Genomic DNA, 24,745 nt, shown 5'->3' on the forward strand with positions numbered 1-24,745 from the left:
AAGCTTCTTCAGGACACAGTCTTTCTTCTTAACAGGCATTTAACCTCAGTCCAGCTGATCCAGATGGCAAGTCAGATCCCTACATTGTGCTGAGACTGGGCAACACAGAAATCAAAGACAGGGAAAACTACATCCCCAAGCAGCTAAATCCAATATTTGGAAGGTGAGTGGTGGCTTCTTTTCAAATCCAGGGGTGATTTCTGCTTTGTCACTTGCCACCATTATTGCTGTTACCACTACAAAGTGTTTGTTTTATGCTGATTTCTGCCTATTTGGACGTTTTGTAATTCTACTGGTTAAAATGTTGAGAATTGGTGTCTCCCTGTGTGGTTATAATTTCATTTTCATACCAGTCAAAACACATGATGGGATGCCATCTGTGAGAGATTTTGCAAAAGGGTGCATGAGAGGAAGTGAGGCAACAGATGATCTTGTCTGTGCAAATTATTGCAGTTTTAAAGTTTAAAGTGCAATAAATATCAGTACAGTAAAGTGGGACTTCACACTTTTTGTTGCTGTTTCAGGTATCCCAAACAGATCTCATAATTTTAGAACTAAGACAAAAAACTTCTTAGTTTTCTAAGTGTACTCAGCCTTCTGAAGGGGGGAGCTAGGGGAAAGCTGTCAGAAAGCATCAAATCTGTATTACCATTATTTAATACTTACATATATTGTTACTGCTAATAGTAAGCTGGTAAGTTTTGCTGTTTTAAGAAAGTTTAAATTGTTTTGATTTGGGATGGAGTTATTATGTAAAAACATTAAGACAGAAAAACTGTACTACTTTGGACTGAAAGCCCCCAGGCCCATTGTTTAGTCTGCAAAGGCAGAGACTTGAAGACAAAAGTGTAAGGAGAAAGACAAGAACAGAGTGGTCTCTCCATCTCATGCCATCTGAGTTTCTGTAATTTTAAAGTTCCTTCACAGTAGAGGTTGCAACTGAACCATCATGATGATAAACTCTAAAGCAAAGCCATTTCAGATGCATATAAATGCAATGTGAAGACACCACTGGGGTTTTTTAGACAAGGTTGGGAGGGGGCTGTTCATTTGAATTGGCAGGACTTGACCTGCTGCCATTGGCAGCTCTGGGGTATTGCACTCCATTGGACCAGCAACTCCTTTGCAGCAGTAGCATCAGGGTAACCACCTCTTGACATTCCAGAAGCCCTGCTCAGCATGGCAGCACCAGCCTCAAGCAATCCCAGACCATTTCCAAAGCTCTCTCTCCTCCACGAAGTTCTCTGCTGTTGCTAGAAGATTGACTTTGGCCACTTTGAGAAAAAGGACAAAACTTATCCTTCAGGAGATAAAGCTCAGTTTGCCTGAGCTTTGGAGAAATCTGAAGCCAGTGTTGTGCTAAAGAGAATATCATGTCTTCTACTGATTTGTCAAATCCATTTTAAAATCACTTTTACATTTTCAGCTTCCCTAAGCATCTCAAAGTCAAACATTCCTATCACTGAAAAATGCACTGAGTGAAAAGGGAGTTGCAGTCTTTGCTTTCTTGAGACTTGTTTAAAGGCATTGCCTGATCACTTTGTTGAGTGCTCCCAGATTCCTATATTCAATATTAAACCTGGTGCTTTTGGAAGAAAACAGAAAAGACTCAGATGTCTCTTTTGGCTGTTCTGGAAAGTATGTGAGAACTCATATATAGCTTCATTAGCCTTATAATTTTCATACTTCCTCCTCTGTTGCCTTCAGGCTAAATCATTTCAGCTGATCAGCTCTCTCTCATTGCTCTGTTTCCTGTAGATAGAAACAGTCTTAGAACTGTACAGGGATTGGTAGGGAAGTAGGAGAAAGAAAATACTTTTGCTTTGTATGTTTCTAGTATGTACAGATATTTCGTTGAAACAAAAACACTTTGAAAAAACCCCACTGCTTATTAGAAGAGACACTGTCCACATTTTCACAGTATTCATTTAGTCTTTTAGGCTACAAAACTGATTTGACTGATGTGAGTCTCAATTTTTGCTGTAGATCATTTGAAATCCAAGCAACATTTCCTAAGGATTCATTGCTCAGAGTCCTGATCTACGACCATGACTTTGTGGGAACAGATGATCTCATTGGAGAGACTAAAATTGATTTGGAAAATCGTTTCTACAGCAGGCATCGAGCCACCTGTGGGCTACAAAGTCAATATGAAATGTAAGTACCTCTCCAGAGCAACAGAGCACACAGTGCATGACTTGGCCTGAAGGAGAAGTTCCAGATGTGGCTAAACATTCTACTTTCTCCAGCACATAAGTGTTACAAGAGGAATATTAATTAAAATTCAACAAAGTTCAGCAGTAGCTTTGGGTAGCTGACAGCCAAGGAACAGGTATTTTAAAATTAAAAGCACTATTTGTTCACCAAGTATTTTAGGTAGAAAACAACCTAGGTATAACATACCTGCTTGATAAACTGCCCTTGATAAAGGGCCAATTGAAAAAATTCTGTCAGAGAAGTCATAACAGGGCTCTTACTCTGCTCTCCATTTGGAGCTGCAATTGGAGTGGCTGCAGCAAGGCTGCTGGGACTGGGGGGGCATTGGGGGTAGCAGGAGTGAAGTTGGGGTGCTGGCATGGTCTCCATAACAGGTGAGTCACAGAGCCATGGTGCTGAGCTCTTGGTTCCTGGCTGCAGACTTTGAGTTGTGCCCAGAACACATAAACTTGAATTCTTTAGGTAGAACAAGGAACTAGCATGTCAGTGCCTGGGCTACTTTATCCAAGCTGTAGTTAAGGCTAATTCAACTTCTCCTGTGTTTTAGGAGAAAAGAGTGGTTGGCCTCAGGAATCAAGCAGACAGAGGGGGTGTCTCGAGTAGAAAGTAGTGCTGGATGATTCAAAGGAAAAGTTTGAACAGATGCCAGGGCCACAGACCATGAAATGAATCAAGGCATCAGAAGTCCCACTTTGCCATAGCACTTTGCTGAAGGAAAACTTCAGCCATTTCTCTTAACTCTCTTTTTCCTCCTTGCAGAGAGGGGTACAATGCATGGAGAGATGCAACCAAACCAAGTGAGATCCTCACTAAGCTGTGTAAGGACTACAGATTGAGTGGACCCTTCATGCGGCCAGGGGAGATCCAAGTAGGAACAAAAGTCTTCAAAGGACAGACAGTCTTCACAGAAGATGAGAATGGTAATGAAGTGCTTCATCATTCTTCAACCGAGTTGTAGCAGTACCAAGAGCCTGCCCAAGCTCTAGGTGGGAGCAGTAATTTTAAATCAAAAAATTAAATGCATTTCAAGACCCTTCTTTACTTAGCTGAGATACATAAAAGCCTCCTTTTAACTCAAGCAAATTTTAATCACCTCTCAATAGTGAATGGAACATACTACTAAGGGGTTCAACACTGTAACTCAGCTCTTTTTGTTCTTTTTGTTTTACCCTTTCTTATAGAGGAGCCTGTTGAATCGTATGAACATCTCTCCTTAAAGGTTTTACGTGCTTGGGAAGAAATCCCTGGAGCTGGATACAAGCTGGTTCCAGAGCACATTGAGACTCGGCCTCTCTATCATAAGGATAAGCCAGGCATAGAACAGGTAGAACAGCTCAGAGGTGATGGGGATGACAGACTTAGGAGCAGTTTTCCTTCTTCTGATTATTGTGGTTTCTATTTGTATCTGCAAATTTACAGAGACAACATCCAAATTCAAAGACATGAGTCTTTAAACAGTATCAACATGGAAATACAGCCACTTAGCTAAGAACACAGTAATCACAGAAGGTGCAATTGCATATTTTATTCTTTTTAAATGGTTTAATTCATTAACACAAACACTGCTTGTATTTAAACTTTGGTTCTTCTTTTCTATTCATCACATACTATTCCTATATGGATTTTACCTTAAATTGCCAATGTTTGAGCTCAATTCCAACTTCACAAAATTCCTGAGAGACTGATAAATGTGTATGAAAAAATATATATTGTATAGTAAGTTTATAGATTAAGTCATAGTTACAGGATGGTGAGCTGGTTGGTGCTTATAGAAAAGGAGTGGGTTTGGACATCAGAATTACATTTAAAGCCTTTTAAAGTCCTTCTGAAACAGGGTTACAGAGATCTTATCTCTTTGTTTCCAAGGGTCGTGTACAGATGTGGGTCGACATGTTTCCTAAAGATATGCCTCTGCCAGGACCCCCAGTGGACATTTCACCAAGAAAACCCAAAGGGTAATACTTTATGCTTCTCCCCCAGCACAGTGGCATAAATCTTAAAAGACTGAGAGTTTCTGAAGTGTCTGGAAAGAACTATAAAAGGAACAAACTTCTGTGATCCTGAGAAAGGGTTTTTTAGATTCACATGACTTCATGTCAAATGGGAGCATTTAATTTGGTCTCCTCCACTAAGCAACTCAAAGAACTATTGGTGATTTTTCATCAAGGGCTATCACATGTCTCTTTTTGAAAGATATCCCTTTTTCATATAGATGGCTGGAGGCAAGAGTCCCTTAGTAATTCTGATGTTATCAACTACATGTTGAGCTGAAAGAAGTAATTCTGGTTTCATTATCTCTTTAAGGTAGATAACTTACTTGACCATGGTTGAGATCTTTGATCTGATGCAATAGTATTAGACTTACTGGATTTCTAACACTCCTTTCAAGGATAAGATCAAAAAACCTGTAAAGCAGCAACAGTCAGAAGAGATAGATCTGGAAAAATCTCTTACATTTCACACAGATACTTATGCTGCTTTATATGCAACACTTCCAGTAATTCTTTAAGCTTACTGAAGTTTTGTGTATGAGTCACAAAAACTAGCAACAAAGCTCTCCAATATCATCTCTACTCAAATATTTTAGCAAGGTCTTTCCTGAGAATTTCATATTTGAAACATCAGGTACTATTCCTGTATTATTTAAGTTTGAACAATAAGCAATGTGATAAAAACTTGTTTCTTTCACTTTACAAAAGGACAAGACTCAACAAAATAAGTCTATGTAACAATTACTTTCTTTAGACCAGAACTTACTATAAAGCTCCATAACTATCATTTTCCAATCCAAAAAGATTTAAAACTAATCATACCCCCAGAATCAAATTGTTGCTGACTTTTTTGTAGTCTACAATACCAAGGGTAAATGTTGTCAAATGACTAATTATGGGAAAGAAAGTGAACATGCAAACAGAAGTTACACATTTTGCAGAGAAATGCCTATGTGCTGCAGTAAAAAAGCTTCCAGGCTCCACAAGAATTCAGACACTTTGAAAACATTTCTTGTTGATGGTCTTTGACTGAGCAAGGTTCTGATGGAGCATTGAAGGTGAAAGTTTTATTGGGTGGTCCTGAGGAGTGGTTTTCATGATTGACATATCAAGAGCTCCATGATGTAGGGTATCTGGTAACTTTTGGGGCAGTTTCAGACCTGAGAATGAGACCATTTCCAAGATAACACATCACGTCAGAAAACATAGCTGATAGTATTCTTAAACATAGCTGCGGGATTTTTTAATTTTGTGGTTCATACATTAACTCAAGGCATACTTATATTTTTGAGTATCAATTTTTTATGTCACCAGCAATATCAGCTCAAGCTTCTAGAGCTTTGGGGCCACCATAAATGTCTGTATATAGAGAATGGGAGGGCTGGGATAGCCTCAATTTCTTTTACTGTTGCTTCTTAGGATGACTGCACTTGCTTAAATGAAAATATCTCTAAATGCCTCTCTAAGCAGTGCTTCTCTTCCCTCTTAATGCACTGGTTTGCCCCAGCTACAGTGTTTTTAGTCACTTCTTCTAAAAAGCACCTCCCACAGAGATATGGATGTTATTAGCATGTTGTTCAGTCTTTTGGAGACTGCTCTGATGATGTTGTTCAGATTAAGTTTACCTCGTTTCACTGCAGCATTTCTGTGAAAAGAATTGAAAAGGAACAGGCACATAAAAAGCAAGGAATTTTCCATCCCTCTGAAACTGTCAGTGACCTCACTGTCAGCCAGCAAACTCTGAGAGCTGAGAGGAGCCACCACTCCGCCTCTATCACCAGACTTGTAAATAGAAGAGGCCTGAAGCTGCTAATATTTTAAGAATTTTGCATAAAACCCACATTTCTCACTTTATAAAACCATGGTTTGATAGAGGCTTACATTAGTGTCTAACCAGAACTTGAGTATACACAGGCTGATTGTTTTTCTTTTCTTTGTTTCTTTTTCTTTTCTTTTTTTTTTTTTTTTTTAGCTATGAACTCAGGGTAATAATCTGGAATACAGAGGATGTAATTCTAGAAGATGAAAATGTCTTTACAGGGCAAAAATCAAGTGATATCTATGTAAAAGGGTAAGTTCTCCAGGAGTTGTCTTCCAAAGAACATGTAATATTTTGCTCAAAAATCAGATGTAAAAATTATCATGTGAGAATATCCAATAAGCTATTTCTATGATCTTGGCACTTTGCTCTAAATGCCCTCCCAAGTTACTCATGTATATTGAGTACTGCTTTTTTAAAAGAAAAAAAATTCAAATCAAGTGACTGTAAAATGACACTTGTCATTAATCCCTGCTCAGAGAGAGATAGTATGCTAAACAGCTTTGCAGTTTAGCAAAGAGAGATGAAGCACTTAAAGAACTTGAACTGCAAGAGCTTGCACAGATGCAGAGAGAAGACATAATAAGAGAAAAGGGAATTATGACCACATCAGAAACAAGAAAGCCAATGTTTTCCTGGATATTTCTATTGGAAATATTTTCTAACCTCATGTGGGGGGCTTGTGTGGGTGAATGACCATGGCCATGCTGGGCAGACCTTCACATGGGCATTTTCTGCCCTCCAGGGAAAGCAGGAGTTGATAAATTTTTGCTTCTGTGTCTTAATGGTGAAGACACAAATTCCATTATGTTCAGACACTGCATGTGACACTGAACCAGCCACCAGGCAGGTGAGGGCAGTGCCATGCTTGGGACTGTTGCTGTTTTTCCCCAGCTCCTGTTTGAAATAATGTAGCTTGGAGGGGAAAAGCCACCCTTTGGACTCAGTGCTAAAATGCTAATCTTTACTCAAATCTTTTTATCCCTTTTGGGATAAATCTTCTGAAATAAAACATACCTAGCTGCAACATTACCTCAGTGGAGTTCTGAAGAAGACAAGACTATGTTTATGAAGGTGTTGTATTTTTGTACCATAGCATTGCACTTCAGGTGTTGTGTATACTGCAGCTAAAACCAAAAGAAAAGCAGAAGAAAAAGGAGACTTCTCAAGCCAGGCTTACACCCCCAAATAGCACCTGCAAAATTAGTCTCTAATACTGAGCACTGAAATCAGTCTTGGGACATTGTCAGAATTTATTAGTGTGGCACAGCATGGATACAGGGTGATTAGTAATGGATAAATGATTAATGCAGTCTTTGTCCCAAAGAAGACACACATCCTGGCCAATAGCAAATGACCACCTGGCATTTTTGGTCCTGATCAAAATAAAAATGATGTTTCCATTCTCAGCTTTTGATCATCCTTGGCCATTGCTACAGCCTGTGCCATGGCTGGGAGGTGGCCAGGAGAACCTCAAGCCAGGGCTGTTGCTGCATGTCCCAGTCCTGAATGGTGTGTTACCTGCTGCTGATTAGATGGGGGTTATGACTGGAATTCAATAGTGACAACTGAAATTCAAGTTCCCCTGGTGACAGCAGTGCTTTCCACTATGTGCTTGCCATAGGTGGATAAAGGGTCTGGAAGAGGACAAGCAAGAAACAGATGTACATTACAACTCCTTGACAGGAGAGGGCAACTTCAACTGGCGCTTTGTATTCCCATTCCACTATCTCCCAGCAGAGAAACAAATAGTGATCAGTAAAAGAGAAAACATCTTTTCCTTGGAAAAGACAGAGCGCAAAATACCTGCTGAGCTGGTGCTTCAGGTGTGGGACTTTGAAAGACTCTCTTCAGATGATTTCTTGGGTAAGTATGTAATGAATCTGCCTGAACTTCAGCTGAGGTCTCTCCAGATCAGTATTTTGTAGTGTGTACAAACCAGTGTCTGAGACACCCAGCATTTACTTGTCTTTCTCTGAAGAGCCACGCTACAAACCTACAGATTTCTTGGAGAGGGAATAATTATGAACCAAGATGAGATGGTTCCAAGGCAGTACAAATGACTGACTAACAATACAGAGGTATCCCCAGCTCTGAAGCTTGGGCCCAAGCTGATGCATTGCTACATCTCTCTGCTTGAATGCCTTTGTGTCTGTCTGGACTCTTGAGTGTTGTCACATTGCTTCTCCCTCCAGGAACTCTTGAGCTGAACCTGAATGGATTCCCTCGAGCAGTGAAGACAGCCAAGAGCTGTGACCTAGGCACAGTTGTGGCAGCAAGTGAGGAAAACAAGATCTCCATATTTCAGCAGAAGCGTGTCAGAGGCTGGTGGCCTTTCATCAAGGCTGGGGAGATCACGGTGAGCAGCTCACTCCAGAGGAACAGGTTTTTCTTGGGATTCATATGCTCTGCTGAGATCCTGAGGCAGGCAGATTTTGGATATAGCCTTTGGAGAACAACCACCACTGGCAATCCATGGGACTCCTCCAGATACTTTAGTGGTTCCCCACAGATTTGGTCCAAATAATCCCAGGCACCCAGAGCACTTTGTTCTTGCTTTCTTTCACTGTTCATCTCCAAGCACACTGGGTGGGCAGAGTGGAAAATCAGGTGTTTCCAGACAACTTTACACCAGCTGGGGAGATCCTGGGAGGAATCTCACCTGCATATTTCTTTATTTACTATTAATTTCTCACTTCAGTCATGGCGAATGAACTGATTTTTCCATCTACTATTATTCTCCTTGCAAGTGACACATCTGAATTAGAAAGAGCAGAGTCCCCTGTTGTTGCTGAAGTATGCCCAATAAGCTAGCATGTTTTTGGTTTACTGACAGGATACCATTGGTATAAAAGAATGCAAAGGACAATGACAGCTCCCTCCAAACTATACAAGACTTGTTGTATTAGAATTATCCTTCTAGGAAGAATAAAAATGCTGCCACACAATTTTTTATTTACCCAAAGCTTCTAGTGTTACAAGGCTTGCAGCAGGGTGTAAATGTCACCCTGTGCATAGCTAGCCAGTTTTTCCAGTGCTTTCTGCTGTAGCTTCTCTTCATAATGTAAAGCTTTCAGCAGTGTAGGGATCAGCAGTGAAAATGAAAGACTGCTCTGGATCAGGTTCCTAGGTGGAGTGCATGTATTTAGGCATGAAGTACATTCCTAGAGTTAACTCTGCACATGGATTTTGGGGCATGTCTACATGAAACAGAGCATGAAGCAGAACTGTGTGAGCTACTGAAGGAAAGCCCAACCTGATGTGCTCACACATCCTCAGAGCACTTTGGGAGCTTGACCCTGAACCTGAGCATCTCTGAAGCTCAGTTTGAGGATTAGTGTGGTTGGTGTCTTTTTAGGTGCATCCAGATCCCTGGGAGGACACAGTCCAACAGCTACGAGCTACTGTCCTGTATTACCTTCTATAAATTCACCTGCCTTGGCCCTTTTTTAGGGGATCTCACTCCACCTCTGGACTTTCATTGTTTCTCCAAAGGTTTTCTGAAACCTCAGCCTTCCTTCATAATTCTGTTCATTCCAGCAATAAGGATGTTTCAATACAGAGTGCCATCTTCATGTTCATTGCCTTCTTCAGACTGAAGGTGACTCTGTACTTACCATGGATTTAGTGAATGGGGTCCACCCCCAAACTCCTTTCCATCTGTTTTCCTCCTCTTTTCTCAGCCCTATTGTAATTAATTCTCTTTTTCCCCCTTCACTTTTGTCTCTTGATCCCCTTGCCTTCCACACTGGATTCTTTTATCTGTATTTTTTTTTCAGCCCAGTCCTGCACTTAATCCCAGCCGCTAGCCATAGAATAATGATTCAATTTTTGATATCCACAAAGACAGGAGATAGGAAAATAACAAATACCTGAAAAGCTGTGTGTCTGTTTTTCATCCATCACAGACTTTATGAGGCTGATTTGGTTTACCCAATCTTAATTGTTACTAGAATCTAAATTTTGCAAATGATTTTTTTTCCTTTGGCCTAATTAAAATCTATAGTGGAGGTAGTACTCAAAAATGTACCTGGACAAACAGGGAAATGAGACAACTTCTCTGTAATCTAACACAGAAATACCAACAGATTTGTTGCTGTAAGGGAAAAAAATGTTAACTATATTTAGGAAGCTCTGACTTCAGTAGCAGAAGTTACAGTTGATATTGATTTCAAATAACTCAAACTACATATTCCTACTGCAAGGCAGAGTAGACATCATCTTTTATAAGTGGGAATATTTTATTGGTCACCCCACAGATTTGATGTCTTGTCACAATGAAAGCAAGCAGTAAACCAACAGTTATATTGAATCATGACTATTCCAAATTCTAGAAGCTATCAATGTTGGTGCTGAACAGAGCTGTCCTTTTGTCACAGCTGAGCATTGTCTTCTGCCATGCATCAAGAAAACTGACTCTGAATCCACATGCCAGACCACTGTTCTTTTAGCCTGAACAGAGCTCTAGAACTGCATGTTTTCTGCACACAAATCTCATTTCTAGTCATGATGCTTTTGTGAGCTGAGACCTCACAGCTCAGCTGCTCCAGCATCTGTGACTAGTTGAGTTTCTACCCTCTTGGTGGACTATACCTCATCCATGTCAGCAAGACATCTTCCAGCTCAGTTGTTCTCCTCCACAAGGATGTATGATAGAAGACAGGTCTCAGGTGAATTATGTTATAATTTAGGTAGCAAAAAATATACTTATGGATCTGGAAGAAAACATCTTCCCTCTCTTCCCTCATTTCTTTAGCATAAGTCAGGAATTTGGTGCCTGGATTTCACTTTGTGCTTTCTCTTTAACTCAAAGTCTTTACCTTATTTTCTTTAACCAATTTCCTTCACCCTCAGTTGGTTCCATAATTGATCCACATGCAGAATCCTACTGTGATTTAGTGATAATAACCCAGGATTGGATCCTTACATATGATCTCCCTGATCCAGGGCAAGGTGGAAGCTGAGTTTCACTTGGTGACAGCTGAAGAAGCTGAGAAGAATCCGGTTGGCAAAGCTCGAAAGGAGCCTGAGCCCTTGGAAAAACCCAAGTGAGTAGGAGCATATTCATGAAACAAGCTGGGGCAGATAATTCAAGAATTATCTAGAATTCAGATTATTCTAGGAATTATCTGTGCACATTTAAAGTTATCCTAGTTGCTGCATATCAGTGGAAAACTAACTTCTGCATACATCTCGTCATTTTTACCTAAATTAATCACTTGCAGATAAAGGCACATAGAGCATGAGAATCAAGTCATATAGGAATGATATGAATGTAACAAATTTATCTCCAGTTTTTTTGCACTTCATAATTAAAGAATGAAGATGCTTATTTTTCATCATAATACTTTAAGTTGAAGACATTTTAAATGGTTTAGCAAAGGCAGATGATCTACAAGGAGCATTTTAGCTTTCACTATTTGTAACATTTAAAAAAATGATCAGCTAAGATTTTTGTTTTCAGAAATACGTACTTCTAATGATGAAATTCAACAAGGGGAAGTGTAGAGTTTTGCATTTGGGGAAGAACAACAAGATGTCCCAGTATAGGTTGGGGGCTGACCTGCTGGAGAGCAGTGTAGGTGAAAGAGACCTGGGGGTCCTGGTTGACAAGAAGATGACCATGAGCCAGCAATGTGCCCTTGTGGCCAAGAAGGCCAATGGCATCCTGGGGTGCATTAGAAAGGGTGTGGTTAGTAGGTCAAGAGAGGTTCTCCTCCCCCTCTATTCTGCATTGGTGAGGCCGCAGCTGGAGTATTGTGTCCAGTTCTGGGCCCCTCAGTTCAAGAAGGACAGGGAAGTGCTTGAAAGAGTCCAGCACAGAGCTACTAAGATGATTAAGGGAGTGGAACATCTCCCTTATGAGGAAAGGCTGAGGGAGCTGGGTCTCTTTAGTTTGGAGAAAAGGAGACTGAGGGGTGACCTCATCAATGTTTTCAAATATGTAAGGGGTGAGTGTCAGGGAGATGGAGTTAGGCTCTTCTCAGTAGTGACCAGTGATAGGACAAGGGGTAATGGGTGTAAATTGGAGCACAGGAGGTTCAAGTTGAATATTCGAAAAAATTTTTTTACTGTAAGGGTGACAGAGCCCTGGAACAGGCTGCCCAGGGGGGTCGTGGAGTCTCCTTCACTGGAGACATTCAAAACCCGTCTGGACACGTTCCTATGCGAAGTGCTCTAGGTGGCCCTGCTCTGGCAGGGGGGGTTGGACTAGATGATCTTTCGAGGTCCCTTCCAACCCCTAGGATTCTGTGATTCTGTGATTCTGTGATCTCTTTTGGCTCAAGTACTGTGTTCTACTGAAGCTATGAGGTAGATTTAAGGGAAAAAAAAAAAGAAATTGATGTTTGTAATATTACCTGCTACAAAAGCTTCTAAAAATCAATCGCTAATCATAATGGTAATTATTGCACATTTTGTTTAATTTTGTTGGTTTGATATATTTCTCAGGATAAACATTAAAAAAAAGGAAAAAAAATCATCATAAAGGTGGAATTGCCAATACTGCTACAAAGGGCATGAATTTAGTCTGAAAATTAGCAGTACCAAACACTTGTCAAAAATAAGCTTTGGAAGGACTTTAATCAATCATGTCACCCAGCAACTTTGCCCAAAGGCAGGATGAGCTATGCTTGAGAGATGTCTGAATGATTCCCAGTAAAGAAAACTGAATTACAGAGGAGAGAGGACTGGGGTAGCTCTGAAATGCATGTGGTGGGAAGTAATCAGCCTGGTCATTTTTAAGAGATAGTGTGGTATGTAATAGAAGGATTATATGGCTAGGGGTTGTTAACAGGATGCACAAGGGCACCACCTGATTTCCCTTCTATTTTTTGAGGCTCAACCCATTCACCCCAGGCAGCTTGGGGCTTCACGGATCCCTGTGTTTTTCACCTCAAGGGCATCTTATCCACAGATGTGCTGTTGAGCTACATGGTTGTCACTAGCCTGGTGACTTCTCTGCTGCATAGCCTGGAGGTGTTTTGACCCAGAAACTGCAAAACCAGTGTCTTCCTCCAGATTTTCCCCTGGGTAATCACAAAGGCTCCACATCTAGTTTTTTATGATTGAGTACACAGCCAACACATGGCTCAGCCCAGTTCTACTTTCAGCTGTGCATATTAAAATGAGGGTGGACCTATTCCCACTTGACATTACTCATCCATTCAGCCTGGAGAAGAGTAGGCTCTGGGGTGACCTTCTAGTGGCTTTCCAGTACCTCCAGAAAACTGGAGAGGGACTTTTTGTGTGTATTCCATGTAGTGACAGGACAAGGGGTAAAAGCTCAAGATGAAAAAGGCCAGAATTGGTTTTGATATGAGGAAGTGATTCTTCACTGTGAGGGTGCTTAGACCCTGGAATAGGTTGCCCAGAGGAGTTGTGGATGCCTCACCCCTGGAAGTGTTTAAGACCAGGTTGGATGGGGCTTTGAGCAACATGCTCAAGTGTGAGGTGTCCCTGTTCATGTAAGGGGTTTTGGAATTTGATGGTCTTCAGGGTCCCTTCCAACCTGAACTGTTCTATGATCTCAAAAGTAAACCATTCAGGCTCTTTTTGTAGCTGCTCATGTAGAGGGGAGGAGTCATCTCATTTACCTGACACACATATCTTAAGGTGGGAGCTAGGGAAAGAAATCAGTTGTCCTCCAGAAGCCCTTCCTCTCCACATGCAGATCACCTGTGTCTGACCAAGCTGGGCACCTAAGTTTTAAAGTTACATTTAAATAAATGCTAAGGTCACTGAAGCAATGTCATTGTGTTGATGGTAAGTACACTAGACACTCACTTACTGGAAAGAAAATAATCTAATAGCTGAAAATATTGCATGCCCCAGTTCCATAAAGCTGTTATTAAAGTTTACCAGGTCAGTGCCCCCAAGTGATGGAATTTATGGTTTATACCTGCAGATTAGTCAGAATCAACTGATAAATAACAAATACCTGTTTCTGCATTTCAAATGAGTTCCCTTCAGGAAGAAGTAGATCTCAGGGAGCTTTGTCAGGATGGCTGTACACCTATCCCAGTATTAAAGGTTCACTTTTTTCTTTGTTAATCATGTAGGCTCACACAGAGAAGCAGAAACATTTTAATTTTTTTTTTTCATAATTAAGTTTTTAAATTAAGAAACAAAATAATGTCAAAACCAAAGTTATCTTCTAGGCGCTACTAGACAGCAGCAGATTAGTCATGAACCAGTGAAAAGGTGGACACAGTTTAAATGTCTGAGAACTAAAGAGAAACACAGAAATGAGAAATAAGGTGCAGTGCCTGTAATTTCCTGGTGGCCAAAGCACCAGAGGTTATCCATCTCTTAGTCTCTGCCAGGCAAGACAGGATGATTTTCTGGATGCACTCTTAACAAATACACTACTGGGAATGGCTCTGAATTCTATTGCCTATCTTGCAAAGAAAACCAATTAAATGAGCAACAGTGTGGCCTTTTCCCTCTGCCTTGAAAAGTTATTGAAAGTCCTTAAATAGTTGGAACATGCAGATCAATAGTTTTATTACTCAGCTCTGTGATTCAGTACATTTTGTCCTTTGGAATGTCTATTTTAAATAATCCCTTTTAACCTGAAGGGCTTATTTGTTAGTTTATTTCTGAGTCACTTCCACCTCAGTATAGAAGACAGTCTAATGAAAAGCTATTTAGTTGATCTTTCAGATTTACAGACTCTGTAACATTGGCATTCACTTTCACATGAAAAATGCTGAATCTCACAGATGACTAAGGCATTGCTTGAATTCCTTGAACAGATTCTGGAGTGACACATGGCCATTCCTTTTTGTGACCCTCAGTCTTAATTTCCTTCTCCTTAGTGCAGCACCATCTTCACAATTACACTGAGAATGGATAAGAAAAACAATTTGTTCCAAATTTTGCTGGGGTTAATGTTGCTCTACATGACCACACTCCTCGGGTCATCCCATCACACAAGGCTGATGGATGGTGCCTCAGCTCATCACAGGGGCATCACACCCAAGCATGCCAGAGAAGAGACTACACCAACACTTTTTCTGAGAACATTGTTTTCCTGTCAGTATGCAGCCAGCTCTGTCATACAGTGTGAAGAAATTCCTGGTTACAGAGAGAATATTACATGGGGCAATAGTTAGAAAAAAAATGAGGACTGTGAAGTGCAGGTAGCTGCCACCATGAGAAGGTGACTCTTCTTCCTCTTATGTACTCAGGCCAACTACCCAGATTTTGGGGTTCATCTCTTGTCCTGCCTTCAGGAGGCCTCTTTTCAAACTCCTTTTGAAAGTGATCTCTCTGGGGATGTATGCCAGGCCTGAGCAGGCTCTGCCTGTGCTGGCCCCATGACTATTAGTGAGCAATTAGATTTTTTGTCGTGGCTCATTACTTCTTTTGCAATGCTAAATTCCATGCAATGATTAGACATCTACATTTCTTTTTTAGGATTTATCAAAATCTTACCCATAATTTTGAACTCCATATGTTGTCTTTAATTTGAGTAATTATGAAGTATGAACTAGAATTTCATAACCAGTGATGTGTGGAGTTTGGGCTTGGGGACAGATGGAAGAAGAGTCACCCCAGTACTAAGTGGAACTTCTGGAACTCCCCTTTAAACACTTCAATGAGTTCCCAGGAGTTAAGGGTCCTTTTTTAGATGTAAATATGTATTTTGCAGCAGGGTACCTTTGGAAATAGCTGGATTTGCCTTTACAAATGCTTTTTCTTTTTCTTCTTTCCCATTTAGCCGGCCAGACACATCCTTCTCTTGGTTTGTAAGTCCTTTCAAGTGTTTGTATCATCTGATCTGGAGAAATTACAAGAAGTACATCATCATTGGCATAATTCTACTTATTATCATTGTCTTCTTGGTGCTCTTCATCTACACACTGCCTGGTGCAATCAGTAATAAGATTGTTGCAGGATGAGTATAAGTTCTGGCTCTCATTGTAACCCATCATATGCTCAGTTAAAATAAAGTCAAGCATAGGGAATTAATGAACCCTCCTTTTAAGAAGAAAACATAAATATTCATATCAGAAACTGGAACTCTCTGAATATTTTGACATCTTAAATTTTTTGGCTCATTCAAATGCAACTTTAATGTAACTTAACATACATTATTTACATGTACATTATTATTAACATACTGCTGCACCTTTAGGGACAATGACAATGATTTGATTCTATATCCAAAACTGAGTTTGAAAGGAAATTTCTTAATGCTGTTCAGTCAAGTATTTATTACTACAGACAAATAATTAAGTGTTAAGAGCAAATTCTACACAGAAAGCAATGTATAGTTCAGTCTTTGCATAGTTTTGTAATTAATTATTTGACCTGCTTTCCAGTGTCCTATAATGGCACAATTATTTTGAGATTAAAATTTTATTTAAAAAAAACTATGGTTAAATTTTCTAATTTGATGTGATGTGCAGAGCTCATCCTGTGCCTCTCAGAAGGGGCTCTGGGCTCCATAAAGACATCTCATACACTTATAAATGAGGTGTCAGTGACAGGAGAGGTAGAAGAAGAGATGGAAAGAACTTTTTTCCACTGAAGTTTGACTGTGCTGGGGGTCACTGGAGAAGAGGGGCTGGGAAGATGAAGACTCAGCTACAGGCACTGCAGTAGCAAATGACCCTTGTAAAAGAGAAGGCACAGGAAGAATCCTGCTGCTTGATGAGCAGAGGGAAAGAGGAATGGAGAAGAGGAAGGCTGCAGAGAGGAACAAAGGAGAATTAAAGACCACAAGGAAGAAAACCTTCCATAGTTGTCATGTGAATTGACATCCTGCTGAAGAACACAGAAAATGCTGCAGCCTTTACCATGCCAAAGGCAAGGCTTGATAACTTAATGACCCCACTTTGCCTTAAAATGAGTGATTATGACTTTTCAAGTTGCTATAGGAATTTCCTCTACTCTCATCTATGATAACACATGCTGTACAGGTGACCTTTGAGAAAATGCTTTAGATCCTGCTCATAAAATGTGTGGGCACTTTTTGCAAATTTTAAAGTGTGAGAAGGCAAAAAATAAATCTTAGTGAATCTGATAATTCTGCTGAGTTCAGGGTGTGGGAATAGAAATTTGGGCATCTGCATTATTCTCAGAGGCCACTTCTATAGCAAGAAGGTTGTGTGGTACCATTTGTACCTGCCCTGTGAGGGCTGTGCAAGGAGTCTCTGTGTTCCCCTCTGGCCTGTAATCACAGGTAATCACATTGTTCTGAAAAATCGGTGTCATTGAATCTTCTACAGAGAAAATATTTTGCATTTGGAAAGCATCATAGAGGCTCATTTTGGAAAGGATGAATTGCTCAAGAAGTGCCACTTCCCTGTTCCACTGATGATAGAAGCAGATGACTAAAGGCAGTCTGAAAGCATCCCATCCCCATCCCAGTATTTCTTCTAAATTTCATATTCTAAGTATAAAATAAATATAAATTAATTATTTAGGTATGTGAGTAATTACATTACAGTTAGACATGTGGCAAAGGACCACACTTGAATTATATTGTTGAGCTGTTTTCTTCTAGAAGTGTATTTAAGTATTAAGGTATTAGAACACTGGTAAATGGCTGAATCTGCATTAGTTAAGCACAGTGCAGTACCAAGACAGTGATGTGGAAAAGTGCTGAGCACTCTTGAGCCCCTCATAGTCTCATATCCCTCTGTGGGGGCAGTTTCTACTTCCACAGCATCTGTGACACATTTCTCTGAAACCATTTGGGTTTCACCTTTGTGCTACTTTGCAATTGAGCCTGTATGAAAGAGGAAAGGAAATGAGGAAGTGTTATTTCTCCTAATACGTCTCATCATACCATGAATTTTGGAATTGCCATTTAAAAGCTTTAATAAGAGAAAATTCAATTTCTTTTGTACAAAAGGTGAGAGATTAATCACAACAACTGCAGTATATTGTGACAGCTCTATAAGCAGTGGTTCTGATTTTTTCCCAAAGTGTCAGGGCAGTTGGACCTGGTCCTGCATGGCAGTCACTGTGTCCATCAGTCTTTGTTTAACTTCTTTGCCTTTGTTTCCATGGGCTCTGTGAAGCACTGAACTGTGGCTCCAGCACCCTGCCCATGCTGGAGAGTCCTCCTGCCCCTCTGGATCCCAGCAGCAAACACGGAGTGGCAGCTCTGTTAGGATAAGATTGATGAAATGACATTTACCCCCCAAGTCCTGGTCTGATTCTGGACCCTGTTGCCCTTTGCCCCTTGTGTCCCAGTGTCACAATGGGTCTCCCTCCAACCCTGACGGAGTAGCAATACTAAACACCAGTCAGACAGGCTGGCAGCAAAGTCTTGTGGCTTTTTTAAAAAAAATTGTTTGGAAACAGAAGTGCTGAGGTACTAACAGGCTGACTCCTGTTCTTATCTCTGCTGTCAGAGGTCAGTTCCCTGCAGCATAACCATGGCTGGGCCCTTTCTATTGCTGAACACCCAGGTTCCCTTTCCCCTGCACAGCCCTGGAGTCTGGGCTGAAAAGGGCATCACACAGACAAAAAGGGAGCAAGCCAACCCCTCCTCTTCTTGAGCTGCCTGGCACTGCACTCAACACGTGTAGGCTGATCTGCACAGCATTGTCTCATGGAACAAAGCTGAATCAAATGCCTTTTTATCATCTCCCAGGTGGCTGCAAAGTAGCTGGAAAAGTGGGGCTGTCAGTAAGTGTTATAGAGACAAAACATAGAAGCAGTCAAAGCCCAACCACTCCTACAGAGTATGAGTACTTTTACATCTTTAGTAAGTTTATGTGACATGGACTTTGTGGTTAGTAGGGAGTGAGGTTTATACCAAGGAGTTTTGCTATTGTTAAGAGCTCCTATCTATTTCATACAAAAAGAAGAGAACATTATCTTTAGCAGTTATCTCTACATTGGTCTGCAATAATGCTGGCTCAATGTTGAGGTCAGCTGGTACAACCTGGAGTTCTATCAGCTGGTTTCTGACCACAAATGGCCCATTAAATACCTGAGTGGTGCCTTTGTCAAATACAAGATCTGTGGAACTCTTCAAATAGGAAGGCCAGCCAGGAATCCCCAAGAAATATTTGGAAATAATAGCCTACCACTGCAGACCTAAAAAGGCACACCCTGTTGTGAGACATTTATCTTGCAACAATAAACACTGCTTTGTGCATTCAAAAATCTCAGGTGGGAGCAGTTGTGATCCTTCCGGTGGGCACACCTGAATGATGCAGGGTGCAGTTCTTCAAATTTGAGATATAATGATTTATGAGTGCCTGATTTCAGCTTCCCTGGGCCAGATTTTTAGACATGAATTCATCTCCTGCTGGCATTTAAGGAGCAGAGTGGGAACAGAGTCCCTAGAGCAGGGAGTGCTGTGGAGCAGATTGCCCACTGAGTGGCTCTTCCAGCTCTGGGCTCCAGCTGCAGCTGATCAGACCTCACGGTGTGTGACTGGGGACCACGGTGTCAGAGGGTTATGCTGACCAGATTGAAGCCAGCTCTAGCCTGGAAACATGGAAACTGGAGGCAAAGCCTTGCTGCTTTCAGCAGGACACATCAGGACAGAGGAAACAGTGGCATCCCAGCCATGTGGCCATTGCTGTAGGAGGATGTGCTGCATTTTCCAGCACTGTCAAAACATTGCATCAAAAGAAATTGTGCAGGTTTATAGTTGCTCCTTGCAGTTGTCCCACAAGACAGAGATAGAGATAGGGCAAAGGAGGGGAAGGTGAACCTCTGCTGTGTTCTGGTGATACAGCTGAAGAACACCTGAGGAAAGGAAATGAAAATCTGCTTCTAAGGAGGCAAACCAAAGCAGAACCTAATCAAGATAAAATGTAAACCATGAGAATAGTTCTCTGCAGAGAAAAAGCTCAGTTCCAGGAATATTCACAGGTACACTAAAATCTTTGTAAGACATTATTATTACATGAATCAGAAGGAAAAATCATTACTGTCATTGCAGAGCAGAGATGTGAGACCAGTCACTTAAGCAGAGAAGGAGGAAAGCAGCAGAAAATCGCTATCAGAACTTTGCTGTCAGGGCCTCCCATAAAAAGGAGAAACCCATCAGCATCACTGAGCTGCAAGTCCTATCTGCTCATTAGTACCTCTGTCATTGCTGTTGGTTCTGTTTGGGAGCACACAGTGGCTCAGTAACACTACAGGCAAGCAAGAACATGAAATGCTTAAGGGCAGCAGAAATTTTGAGCTCAGCTGGTGAAAGCAGACAGATACCAGTAACATCACACAGTGGGGCTTCCCATATCCTAACTCATTTCCCACTGTAAGAACAGAAACAAGTTGTTATCAGTGATTTGGTTACAAGATGACCAAGTACATGACAGTAAGAGGTGAGCTGTGGATGTTGACCTCTTTTGACAGTTTTACATTCACATACAACTAATTAGAAATCTTGTGTCACACAGTATGGCAGCTCCCAATGATTAAGCTTGTTTTTCCTGACTCTTGCTATACAAGTCTGCACCAAAAAAAGAGGACATTATCTTTAGCAGTTGTCTCGATATTGATCTGCTATTATGCTGGCTCAATGTTGAGGTCAGCTGGTACAACCTGGAGTTCTATCAATTGGTTTCTGACCACAAATAGCCCATTATATAGCTGAGTGGTGCCTTCGTCAAACACAAGATCTGTGGAACTCTTCAAATAGGAAGGCCAGCCAGGCTGGCTACCCCAGCCCAGTGGCTGAAACCACCTAGCAAACACCATGGTGTGACAGGATCCCTGGACTCACTGGGAGTTAGGGATAGGGCCACATGCAGCACCCATTCCCAACTCGTGTCAGCTCATAATGTCAGGGCCCATCACAAATCAAGCTTCCCTCCACTGCCACCACAACTCAGGAACTTCGGTACCACAGGAGAAAAACAGATGGGGAAACACCCATTATTTCTAGTTCCCCCTCCCTGTCCATTGAGTGAGACAGAGAAAAGCAGCCCCTGATTTCCCTGATTTCCTTAGCACCCAGCAGCCCTGGCCCTGGCAAGGTGCAGCAAGAGGCTGTGCTGGAGGATGAGGTTTCAAGCCCAGGCTCATGCTGGGCCAGCCAGGACACTCTCACCATCACCTGCCCAGTCATTTCTTCAAAACTCACCAGGGCCCCCCTGTTTCTGCACAACTGTGTTGTGCAGTTCCTTTGCATTCCATACAGCAAGGCAGAGTCCTGGCAGTGTGGGCTGGTACCCCTGCAGCTCAGTGCTCTCTCCAGAGACCATCTCTGGAGGTCTGGTTTCCTTTTTTTGCCATGCAGCTCCTTGGCACTGTGACAGACCCCCTTGGCAGCAGGGATATCCCTGTCCTGCCTCATTGTGACCTTTGCCAAGGGCTGATTTGCTTCTGATGTGATGTGAATGTCTGCCCCCTTCCCAGAGTAAGTGGGCTTGAAGGTGGCTGTTCTGACAATGTTTCCAGGTCCTGTGTTGAGAGCCACCATGCTCTGAGCATGGTGTGTACTTGGCTCTTCCCCCACTCCAGTGCAGAAGACTTTTGGTGGCCAAGAGGAGCTCCTCATTGCACTGTGAGCTCTGAAAGAGACATTTATGAGCTTGGCTCAATAGCCTATTGCCTTCAGCTCTGAAGTGCAGGGTGCTGCCTCCTTCCAGACTAATTTATAATTTTCTATCAGCTGTGACCAGGGAAAAGCTCAACCTAAGATCTGGTTCCAGGCTCCCAGACATTTGGTATGTGATAATTCCTTATCTTCCTTCCTTATTCTGTTTAAGTTCTCATCTCAGAAGAAAACAAATAGGAAGAGATGATTTATAAAAATTTTCCAGACTGCATCTCTTCTAATCACTTCTGGAAGCAAGTATGGAGACTAATCAGAGCTACATTAATTAGCAGGAACTACATGATTGCTTCCTGGATGCCTCTGCCATGGCTCCAGGACTCCATGGCATTAAGAGTCCATCTTCATTAAGACCAAGCTATAAAGATCTCTGATTGTTCCCCTTCTCTTGCCGACTGAAGAGTGGCCTTGGCTGAACTCTCTCTGATGACACTGACAGCTCATTTAGATGCTAATTGTGGCACCCTGCTCTTTCAGAGCTACCTGCTCGTCACAGCACAGAACTTTTCTCATCTTGCAGTGCCTCTAAAAGGCTGCGCTCATCCTGCTGGCACAGGAGGATACAGTTACCAGCTATTCCTCTCCTTTCTGCTGTGCTGGTGGCTGCTTCTCTTTTGCAAGCAGCTGACTCCTGGTCAGTGAGCAAGGGAGAAAGCAGCAGCTCGACTGCATGCAAGTGCTGATTTGGAAGCTGGAGTGAAGAGGAGGCTGGAAGAGGGGAAAGAAGTTCCCCTCTTGTGTCCAGTTCTGGGGCCCTCAGTTTAGGAAGGATATTGAGGTCCTGGAGCAGGTCCAAAGGAGGGCAACCAGGCTGGTGAAGGGACTCGAGCACAGACCCTATGAGGAGAGGCTGAGGGAGCTGGGGCTGTTCAGCCTGAAGAAGAGGAGGCTCAGGGGAGACCTCATCACTCTCTACAACTCCCTGAAAGGAGGGTGTAGCCAGGTGGGGGTTGGTCTCTTTTCCCAGGCAACTTTCAACAAGACAACAGGGCACGGTCTTAAGTTGTGCTGGGGGAGGTTTAGGTTGGACATTAGAAAGAACTTCTTTACCGAGAGGGTGATCAGACATTGGAATGGGCTGCCCAGGGAAGTAGTGGATTCTCCGTCCCTGGAGATATTTAAAAAGAGACTGGATGTGGCACTCAGTGCCATGGGCTGGGAACTGCAGCAGTAGTGGATCAAGGGTTGGACTTGATGATCTCTGAGGTCCCTTCCAACCCAGCCAATTCTATGATTCTATGATTCTATGAAACTATCTCCAGTTTCCATGTCTGGCCCCAGCCTGTATTTTGCCTTGCCATTTAGGCACTGAAAACTCGGTAGACTTGCAGCTGGTCTCTGCAGTTGCCACAAGATTTCTTTCCCAAATGTCTTTTAAGAATTTTGTGTACAGGAATCTGGCATCCAATAGTGCACAAAACAGTAGTCTTTGGAGATTAGGAACACTGTAATATATCTAAAAATATGTTATAAATATAGAACAGGAACTCTTACAATGTCTATGTTGCTTAGTGGGATGGTTGATACACTGTCATCAGTCATCACCCTGCCCCAGTGGTTTCCCTTTTCTCTAGTTCTTTGCTACTCTCTGCAATTCTCATCTGGAAGGGTCTCTGTGTCCTTGGTCCCTGAACCAGGGCAGTTGGCCACGCTGGGGTACCACAGCTCAGAGAGATTCTCTCACCCACTTTTGCTACCTGCACCCTAAGTGTCTCCAGCCAGTCCAGCTGCCTCCTTTGGAAGCCTTGCCCCCCAAACCTTCACCTCGAGCTGGCACCTGGCACCCATGAGCAGTGGTTACAGCTGCAAGCCCATGCTGGCATTGCAGAATGTTAGAGGTTGAAAGATCATCAAGTCCAAGCCCCCTGCCAGGGCAGGATCACTTCCGTGTGGTCACACAGGAATATGTCCAGGTGGGGTTTGAATGTACCTGGAGAAGGAGACTTCACAACCTCACTGGGCAGCCTGTGCCAGTGCTCTGACACCCTCACAGTGAAAAAGTTTATCCTTATATTTAAGTGGAACCTCCCATGCTCCAGCTTGCATCCGTTACCCCTTGTCCTGCCACTGGACATCAGTGAGAAGAACCTGGCTCCATCATCCTGACACTTACTCTTTACATATTTATAGCCATTAATGAAGTCTCCCTTCAGTCTTCTCCAAGCCAAAGAGTCCTAGCTCCCTCAGCCATCTCCTAAGGGAGATGTTCCACTCCCTTAATCATGTTGGCTGCTCTGTGCTGGACTCTCTCAAGCAGTTCCCTGTCCTTCTGGAACTGAAGGGCCCAGAACTGGACACAATATTCCAGCTCCCATCAGGGCAGAGTAGAGGAGGAGGAGAACCTCTCTCAACCTACTAACCACCCCCCTTCTAATGCACCCCAGGTTGCCCTTGGCCTTCTTGGCCACAAAGCCACATTGCTGGCTTATGGTCATCCTTCTGCCCACCAGAACCCCCAGGTCCTTTTCCTCTGTGCTCAGGTCAGTCCTACCTCTCTAACAGCTCAGTCTGTTAGAGTATACTGGTACCAGCCTATACTGGTACCTGGGTTTGCTCTTTCCCAGATGCAAGACTCTACACTTGCCCTTGTTGAATGTCATTCAGTTTCTCCCCACCCAACCCTGCAGCCTTTCCAGGTCTCACTGAGGGGCAGCACAGTTTTCTGCTGGGTCAGCAACTCCCCTCAGTTTTGTGTCATCAGCAAACTTGCTGCCAGTGCACTCTGTTCCCTCAACCAGGTTGAATATGAACATTTGAATATGTTGAATTGTACTGGTCCCAGTACCAGCCCCTGAGGAACACCAGTAGATACAGGACTCCAACTAGACCCTGTCCCATTGGCCACAGCTCTCTGACTTCTTTAACCAGCTCCCTATCCACCTCACTGCCCGACCATCCAGACAACATTTATTTAGTTTAGCTGAGAAGATGGTGTGGGAGATGATGTCAAATGCATTACTGAAATCTAGATAAACCACATCCCCTGCACTACCACCATCTATTTGATAAGGAACCAATTTCAAGCACAAAGAGATCTATAGGAGTTTATCATGCCCAGACCATGATCATCCATGCTGTTTAGCACTGCACTGCCAGATTACATGCAAGATTTCAGAAAAGGATTGGAGAAAGAGCCAAAGGTAAAAGCAGCTACAAAAGCTGTTGGCACGTAGTGAA

General features: G+C 42.4%; 1 protein-coding gene across 1 annotated transcript in view; it reads left to right on the plus strand.

Annotated features, from left to right (window-relative positions):
* Positions 1-15,932, plus strand: part of FER1L6 (fer-1 like family member 6) — a 78,061-nt gene extending 62,129 nt beyond the window's left edge. The window contains exons 33-42 of the mRNA XM_008505332.2: positions 36-163; positions 1,987-2,157; positions 2,977-3,137; positions 3,399-3,541; positions 4,084-4,172; positions 6,181-6,279; positions 7,652-7,893; positions 8,223-8,386; positions 10,975-11,075; positions 15,752-15,932. Of these exons, the coding sequence (XP_008503554.2) occupies positions 36-163; positions 1,987-2,157; positions 2,977-3,137; positions 3,399-3,541; positions 4,084-4,172; positions 6,181-6,279; positions 7,652-7,893; positions 8,223-8,386; positions 10,975-11,075; positions 15,752-15,932 (1,479 nt within the window). The remainder of the gene's footprint in view (positions 1-35; positions 164-1,986; positions 2,158-2,976; positions 3,138-3,398; positions 3,542-4,083; positions 4,173-6,180; positions 6,280-7,651; positions 7,894-8,222; positions 8,387-10,974; positions 11,076-15,751) is intronic.
* The last annotated feature ends 8,813 nt before the right edge of the window (positions 15,933-24,745 follow it).

Source organism: Calypte anna, chromosome 2 (assembly GCF_003957555.1).
Source record: "Calypte anna isolate BGI_N300 chromosome 2, bCalAnn1_v1.p, whole genome shotgun sequence".
Classification (NCBI taxonomy): Eukaryota; Metazoa; Chordata; class Aves; order Apodiformes; family Trochilidae; genus Calypte; species Calypte anna.